This window comes from Nestor notabilis, unplaced genomic scaffold, assembly GCF_000696875.1.
Source record: "Nestor notabilis isolate BGI_N333 unplaced genomic scaffold, ASM69687v1 scaffold36307, whole genome shotgun sequence".
NCBI classification, from domain to species: domain Eukaryota; kingdom Metazoa; phylum Chordata; class Aves; order Psittaciformes; family Psittacidae; genus Nestor; species Nestor notabilis.
The window spans coordinates 1-9,047 of NW_009935830.1; the positions used below are offsets into that span (position 1 = coordinate 1).

General features: G+C 39.3%; 1 protein-coding gene across 1 annotated transcript; it reads left to right on the forward strand.

Annotated features, from left to right (window-relative positions):
* Positions 1 to 1,435: 1,435 nt before the first annotated feature.
* Positions 1,436 to 8,969, forward strand: CKAP2 (cytoskeleton associated protein 2; the record flags this gene model as incomplete). The annotated part of the gene is given in 8 exon segments (XM_010018002.1): positions 1,436 to 1,523; positions 2,943 to 3,018; positions 4,760 to 5,102; positions 5,105 to 5,561; positions 6,435 to 6,609; positions 7,120 to 7,287; positions 7,834 to 7,906; positions 8,585 to 8,969. Coding segments are annotated over 8 exon segments (1,765 nt in total), but the record flags the coding sequence as incomplete, so codon positions are not given.
* Between the last annotated feature and the right edge of the window lie 78 nt (positions 8,970 to 9,047).

The window sequence follows — 9,047 nt, forward strand, 5'->3', positions numbered from 1 at the left end:
CGTTGCGAGCGAGGCTGTGAGGCCTCACCCTCCCCTGCAGGGCTGGGGCCGGTGCGCGCCCCCAGGCAGGGCTTCTGGAGCGAAAGCCTTTCTTCACGGTAAAAAACACGTCTTAATCTAAGAGCATCCTATGGCAACAAGCGAATGCTCTGACATACACCTGCAGTCATACAGTCTGCTATTTTCTGACCGGTTTGGTTTCATCACGTTCAACAAGTTTAATTGCTTTGATGGGGCTTTGCTGTTTGGAGTCGGCGAGACTTGAATTTCAGACGCAGAAGGTGCCTGGGAGGCTCTAGGATGCACACTGAGCTTGCTGCTGTGCAGCATCTCTTAGCAGGTACCCCGATGATGTGCCCCTTTTCAGAAGCAGGTCATGCATGCAGCTTCCCGGGCTTCATGCAGCATGGGCTTGGACAAAACATGAAAGAGAATGAACACAAAGGGATTCAAATGGCGACTTCTGCTTGCCTACGAGGGGCAGAAGTCGGGGTTTATACGTAAGATCATTGAAGACTTCCATGGCTGAATGAGCCTTTCGATGTTGGGGGATGGTGCAATGCCATGAGTTCCCGAATACAACAAAGGCATTATTGTTCTGAGTCAAAGATGATGGTCCAACTTCTTGCTGTCACATCCTACTGCATGTGAAACTGTTAAGATTTGGAGTTCTGACTGTCTAGACTGGCCCTGCAAATGTTTGAGCTTGCTTTGGGTCGCACGGCCATCTTATCCCAGCTGCTTCCAGCAAGCCAAGGTCACTAACTCCCTACAGGAATAAGGAATGTTCTCTGAAAAAGATCAATGGTATAGCCTTATGAAAGGTATAAGTCTGTAGTGTGCAATCAGCCAGTGAAAACATAAGAAAGTATCCTGTTCTGGAATCGCTCTCTGTATCAAGACAGTGACAGCTGGCTTCAGGCCTTTTCAGTATCATTTCCTGCTGTTACTAACGCTGCCGTTGGTCCAACATTTGTGCAGGTGCCAAGATCACCATGGACAAGAAGCAAATGACTTTGCAGACGGTCATTTAGGTTCATGTGTGTGGTGTTTTTCATGTGTGTTATACAAGTAAAGTGTGCTTGCTGAATCAACAATGTGTGAAATACTGGTCAGGCATCCAGAAGGTAGAAGAGTGAGCCTGAACTTCCCATCACAAAACTGGGTTTCTTTTAGCTTAATGCAGCAAACCAGCCACCTCCTATAGCTGTGAAATTACATCCATCCACCCCTTGAATAGCCTTTCTCAAGAAATGAGAGAATGTGTTGGACATGATAAGATGTGAACATTAAACTTTCTTAATCCACAGTGTCTATGTTTCGTAATTTCTTTATGTTTTTCTAATTGCATTTCCTTTTTTCTAAGAGACAAAGTTTGGTATTACTAATTTAAATGAAAATGTAGTAAATCTTTATTTTTTTTTTAACCCACTAGAACAAAGACGTCAAAAGGTTGAAGAATATCTATCAAGAAAAAAGACCTTTTCTGGTGTGCCCATTCAAGAAAACGAAGCATCCATCAGGTAGTACTTCTGCTATAGCTTACATTCCTTTAAAAAGGTCCATGGCTGGTGGGAAAGACACAAATAGTTCTTGCGGAGAACCTCAGCCAAAAGATGAGATCATGCAATGAGACTGGTGACCGCGTGGATTTCCTCAAGTCCTTTTGTTGTTAGCAAATACTGAAAGTTTTTAACCAAATGCATAATAGATGCAATTCATGAAGTATATCATCTGTTCCTCTGAAGACAGACAGTTTTTATTTGCAGAGCTCTTCCTTCAGATGTCACTTTGCTGTTTGCTTCTATAACAAGTACTAGTATGAGAGGAAGCTGCCTCAGGTTGTACCAGGGGAGGTTCAGATTGGATATTATGAAAAATGTCTTCACCAAAAGGGTTGTCAAGCACTGGAACAGGCTGCCCAGAGAAGCAGTTGAGTCACCATCCCTGGAGGTATTTAAAAGATGTGTAGATGTGGTGCTTAGGGACATGGTTTAGTGGTGGACTTGGCAGTGCTGGGATAGCAGTTGGACTCAATGACTTTAAAGGTCTTTTCCAACCTAAACAATTCTATGATTCTGTAACTTCTGGTCAGTTCCTGTAACATGTATTCTCTATCACTGGTGACATGGTATGCAAACTGCTTTTTGCAGCATTTCAGGGTCACTGATTATTTTCACTAATGTACCTTCATGTTCAACTCGGCTGGCTTCCAGATGATCTGATGGAAAGATATCAGTTGCTAACTGAAATGTTAATTTTCAGTCACGTTTCATATAATGAATCATGAAGCATTTGAGGAAAAACATGGATTTGTAACTTTAAACTGAGTTGTTTTTCTTCTGAGCTGTCAATACATTTTCATAGTTGCTAGGAGACGATACTGGTCTTGGTGGTTCTGTTACTCACCGTGTAGTCTGGTGCCAGCTCTGGTGCCTGACTAGGTTTTGGAACCTGACAGTGTGGTAGGAACTACATATCCTTGTTCAGACTTGCCTCAAATGGCCTGGCTTCTGATGACTGCAGTAGCTGAGCTTCAACTCCTTGTGCTGTTCCTCCTTCCCCCTCAACTGCAGCATTTAGAAACTTGACCTTATCTAGCAGATGAATCAGGCCAGACAGGTTGGTGTTCATCCTTAAACATGAGAATGACACCTGCAGTAAATTCTGTTCTCTTTTCTTTCCTTCTGTTAGCCAGCTCTTTATTGGTGTAAGAAGGGATGGTTTTCAGCCTGGGCTCTGATCAGTGACTGCTTAAGCATTTTTTTTTTCCTTCTGAAGGAAGAGTACAAGCTGAACAGAAATGCTCAATATGATTTCAGCCTGCAGACTGCCGCCTGGACCATGTGAACTCACTCTGAAGATAAATTCCTTCGTTACACTGTGGGATGATTTAAGATGTCTTAGTTCTGTTTTGTTTTGTTTGTTTTTCCCCTAAGCAGTAGCAGAACAAGGAGAGCAACTAGCAATAAACTGCAAGATAAAATACAGCTCTTAATATCTCCAAAGACAGAAATGGTAAGTTTTGGACTGATATTCCAATACTGATGGCACTTTGTTTCTCTGGCTACATCATTCCTCTTGCTTAAACTGTGTTTGGGTTATATGATTTCCAGAGCATAGTTTGCAGGTGCAGAGGTGCAGTTTGTTAAAACTTTATTAAATGACTGCTTATTAATGCTTTTTGGAGAGCTGTCATGTTACTGTATGTAATGGATCATATTGATATTCAGTTTATACCTGGCTGGAGAGGTTTTAAAGAGGATACCATTATTGCTGAAATATGACTAAATTTTAACAACTTTTCTTGAGACTCAGAACTTTTGTGAATGTATCTTCGGTCTTTGAGGAAGTTATTTAAAAGCTGAACAAGGTTTTCTGTCAGAGTAGAGAATTCTTCTGTGGTACTCTGTTACTTGGGGGGTGAAGGCGCAACCTAACAAAACTGTTAAGTGTGTGGTGGTTCAGCTGTGATGCTGGTGAATGTAATGTAATCAGAAGTAGATGCTAATACCTAATCAGAGTCGAAGGGAATGTTTTCCCTTTATCATTCTGTGTCACTTTTCCAGAATTAAGATACACATGGTTGTATCTTAACTTAAAGGAGAGAGAGGAAAAAATAAAAGGGCACAAAACCTATGTTCATGTTAGATGGGTTTGAGTTTGGGTTCCAAAAGATTTGAGACCTGGAGTTACATGAGGAAGAAAGCAGAAAACTTTATTTCAAAGGATTTTTTAAAGGTTTCCTTTAGGGGGATACTTTGGTCTCTTTTAATGTCTCATGTGATTTTTAAGTTGAGTTAAACTACATCGCTTCCTGAAATAACAGCTCTTGTACACATGTCCTGAAATAACAGCTCTAGTTATTGGCTTAGTCAAATCTAACTTCTACACCTAAATGACAGACCAGGAAATGAGATGTGGTGTACTTTCCTTATGGTTTAAGGGCATCTTCCTTGAAGGAGAATAGTATCAGGTTTTGCAGACTTCCATGTGTCATATTTATTTTTTTTTTCATGCTTTGGGATCTTTCAGTCTTCTATAAGCTGTTGCTTGGACAATGCTGAATTGGTTGCTGTAGAGCATCCTCTTTAGAGGAAAAGGCAAGGTTCCACTTCTCATGGCCTCTGGGCAAGGGTTGTGCTAAGAACATACAGTTGAGAGTTTCGGGGAGTAGTAAGGGCATATAAAATTCATGTGTCTATTCATAAGTACTGCATCCTACAGCTCATTAGTAAGAAAATTTCTTCCTCTTCTGGTAACATATCCTAATGCCTTATATATATATACACACATACATACACACCTTATTTATAAAGCTGTCCACACTAAGCGGTGGAGTGGTGCTGCTGTTAAATGGTGGGCTATGCAGACTGAGATACTGCTTTTGACTATATACAGCCCAAAGCAAGTTTCTACTTTGACAACTCTTAGAAGGTGATTTTGACAGTTAAAAGACAGTAGCCACTTAGAGTTTTGTTTCTATAGGAAGAATGAAGCCCTCAGGTTAGGCCTTCTTACTTTCAAGGCAGAGTTTAAACAACCCTTATTTAATTTCTTTTTTTTTAATGTGAATTCTATAATAATAGCTGAGAAATATTCTACTCAGTATATATACGCTACTTTTGTAGACACTTTTGAAGTGATGTTTACAGTTAATCCCTTTAGTCCTGTAAATGAGTGAAAACCTCTTTGGAAAAAAATAACATGCAACATGAATGTACTTCTAACATCTCCATGGATATGCTTTTGATTTCAGGAAAATAAAGAGAATGCTAATGAACTGTCATGGGACCAGTCAAGTGGACCCTCAGAAAAAAATGTTATTTTAAACTCTTCCACAGTCACACTGACAAATTCTAAACTAGGGACAAACAATATTCCTGAAAACCATGCTTCAAAGTCTGAAGTTAGTGAAATAAAATCTCAGCATGTGTCACTTACCAAGTGCTTCTTGCAAATAAAAAGCATAAAAGAGAAACGACTGATGGCAGAAAAACAAAGTTCAAGTGTTAGCCTACCAAAGAAACCAGTGCTTGGTACGTATCGTGGCAAAGTTATCCAGTCCAAGATAAACTCCTTCCGAAAAGCACCAAAAAGTGAGGTGGGAAAGAGCTTCTTCCTTCTGCCACCAAACCAGCAGCAAGTTCTTTGTCCATGAGCAGCTGTAGTGCAGCTCTGAAGACCGTCAAAGCCACAAATAACCGTAATTCTGTAAAACCGAATGGTGTCCTCCCTGTCCAGAGCAAACCATCTGATAAAGCTGCTGTAAACTCGCAGTCTGATCTGAAGAAAAGGCAACTGACATCTGTAGTGCCAAAGAAAGTAACAGTCCAAAAAATGAATGGTGGAAGGGGGCCACAGCCACTGAAGTCTGCTTCTAACAGTTCTGACCGTGGAGTACTAGGAGTGAAGAACGGTGGAGATTGCTGTGAAGATGCAAGACCAGGAGTTCCAGCAAAACCAGTTTCTGTTGTTCCTGGTACAAAGTTGGAACAGAATTCTAAAACTAATGGCAACAGAAAATCTGTTATGTCAAAAGAGTTAGCAGAAGAGAGAAGGTAACAGTTACTGTTATAGCTTGATCTTGGGAGGTATCTAGACTTTTCTTCCAAGAATATCTATTTTGATCTGTTTCTTGCTGTAAATGCACTGAAAAATAAGAGAACTTGATGCCCAAAGGGCAGCAAACTAGAACTGTAGATTTAGTATTGAGAAATGGGGACTCAAACTTATTGCAGCAGCTCTTCAGGCTTACAGCTTGTCCTGTGTGGTTATAAATAGAAAATGTATATTGAGTATGTTTAGGGACTGAGGGAGAGCACTTGGCAATGACATGTTTCAGCTTGGTGAATGCATCTTAGATGATGGGGTGAAGATTCATAATCTAAAATTAATCTAATAGACCTCCTTGTAGAAAGTTGCATTTACTAAAAATTGGTCTAGAGGGATGGAGCTGAAATATATATGAAGACCAAATTACATTTATACATCAGTTTAACTGTTTAAAAGCTGTGTGAGGAGGTTGTTCTGGGCTCCCCATGCTTTTGTCTCTTTAGAGATAGTTTTGAGGTTTTCTGGTTTGAAGTGGGATTAGGGAGGAGAGGTGGCACAGATGAATAAATCGGAAGCAATTTTTTTTATCCTCTCTTGAGGAAAAAGGTCTGTAACCCAAGTCTCTTGTTGCTGCTGGAAAGAGAGAGACGTTAAAATGTTCTGACCTGATAGATACCTAAAGCAGATAGCAATATGCATGGTTCTGAAATTTCCATGCAGGTCTAAATGGCAGCTGTATTCCTTTTAGGATTAAAGGGAGAGGCCTCAAGGACTACCTGGAAAGTATATCTTTATATGACTTAATTCTAGTTAGTGTCAGTCAATGTAAAAAATGATAAATTATCTGTCACTTCAGCTAATAATATCATTACATGCAGAGCTCGCCTGGATGAATGGAGGGCATCTAGAGGAAAAGTGATGAGGAGACCTCCTATATCTCTGCTTCTGGGACCCCAGTCTAAAGGCGAAGAATCTGTTGATTCTTTAGAGCACATATTACACAATGAAAAGGTCAACAAGACTCTTGCAGAATGTCTGCAGTTAACTGAACAGGTATTCAGTCTCTTGCCTACCAAGTTCCAATCATGTAAGTCCTATGAGCATGCTGGGCCTCTGAATCAGATGCAGGGAACTAACTGTTCCCCAAGTTAAGCAATATCATAGCTTATTGCTGACACCTGAAGACATTAGTTCTCATGTAAGCTTCAGTAACTTACTGAACTACCCAGTAAGATCAGGTAATAATGGTAACATAACAAAGTAGAAAAGCTGTAATATGAGAGTAGCTATGAAGTAATTAATCTAAAACAAGTTTTCATTTGCAGAAATTTGCCTGGACTTCTGAAAAAGTCTGGCTTAAGTAGTTCTGAAGATGTCTATGCATTCTACCATCCCTTCTACTTACAATACTGTATAAATAATTCTCATTTGGAAGAATTGGTGAATGACAATTCTTCTGCCAAAGAAAGAAAAAAATGCTTGTTTTCTAGTTTAAAACCAGCTAAAATAGAGCACTTCAAAACGTTTACTGCATTCAAATTTCTGCTCTTGTGTTGACTTTAGGAATGTCAAGGAGATGAAGTCCGTGCCATGCTGGAAGGTCTGATACAGAGCGTTCCTGAGGCTAAAAAGCTTGCAAAATATTGGATCTGCTGTATGCGTCTTGAACAGATGGGCCCTCTTGAAAAGCTTATTGCTGTCTATGAGGAGGCCATTTTGGCAGGAGCAGTGGTGAGCAGCTTGTCTTGAACTTTGAGATTAACAAATATAAATACATAAAAGTGTAGTATATAAAATATAGCTACTTCTGATTTTAGTAAATCTCTTTCATAGTACGAGAGCCATGTGACTTAGTTGAACATGAAAAACTAGATTTGGTTTGCTCTGTAACTGCCACACATGCTTACTACTTTCAAGGAGAAAGGTTTAGGATCATCAAAATACCACATGACCTAGAAGAAAGTAAGGACTGAGAGTTGTAGTATCACTAGAAACCCAAAACAGAACTTAATTTTACATTTATTGATGGGCTTAATTCTACACTTTATTAGCAGCAAGATTTCAGGGCATCAAATACAGCCATAGTGTACCCAAATACAGGAAAAACAGGAATCACTTGTGTTCCAACTTAGGTCTAAACAGCATTAAATAAGGGTTTATAACATGAATATCATACGGTCTATACCACCTTCCCTGCAATACCTGTTACACCAAATAAGCTCAAATGATAATTAATTTTGGAGTTTTTTTCCTAAAACAATACCGCTTTTTTTCCAGCCTAAAGATGAACTGCGAAACACACTAATAGATACTATGAAAAATTTTGGAAGCCTTTTTAAGTCTGAGGATGGTAAGTCCAAATACTCTATTCTAGTTAAATGTTTGGCATGACAGGTAATACAAGCTGTTCAAACTGTTTGTGCTTATAGTAAATTCTATTTCATGGAAGCTCCTCTGTGATACTTCTTACTCAATTGTCTTTGAAAACAACATTGACTAATTCTTTTCAATAGTGGGCATGTTAGAAAGTGTCAGAGATGCTTTCATATTCAAACTTTCTACTTAAATTCTATCAAAGCAATGTTGTCTGGCTATCTTAGCCTGATAATCACAAAGTAAATAAAACATTTTCGTGAATTAAATATCAGTTGCTGCTTTGACACAAACTTCACTAGCAGATGCATGGTTGTGTTATGGCATAGGGTCAATTAAAGGTGGTATACTGATTTTTGGAAGCAAAGTAGCTGTATACATTCCTGTTGAATATAACATAACCTGACAAGCATTTGATACCAGAGACTGAAATGCTTGTTCAGACCTGCTGTGCTGAAAATGAGTCATCACGATATACTTAGCTCGAGTTTTCAGGTTGCATTATTAGTAACTTATATTGCTGTGGCTCAGACTCAAAGCATACTTAACTTTCATTCTCATGTAAAGCCTTAAGATTTCATAGATCTCTAAAATATTAATTTCTCTTTAGTTGTAAATAATCACAGCTGTACTTTCCTCAATATCTCAATTTCAGGGAGAACTGTGATAGACACTCATTTAAGCGAGGTAGTGGAAGTCAGCAAGGAACCAAATCCATCTGTAGAGCAGGTTCAGGAGGCCTCCAAGGATATCTGCTCTGATGATGACCAAAAAGCAGAGAGTGATGACAAGAAGGCAGAGATTAGCAGTGAAGTGAACAAAAAAGAAGTGGATTCAGACTTGAAACCAATAGAAGAGATCTTGCCGAAAAAGAATAAAAAGCACAAGACTAAAGAACGTACAAGAAAGAAAGGAAAATGTGAAGCAGAAGAGAAGCATGAGGATGGCGTAAAAGATATAGTCCAAGTAGTTAATTCTCCTGAGAAGGACACATCTTCTACAGTAAGATGCAATCCACCTACCACTCCATACTTGGAAAGGTAAGATTACTTCAGGTAACTATGGGAAACTTGCAGTGCCTGGGGCAACAGTATTATAGAATCATAGAATAGTTAAGG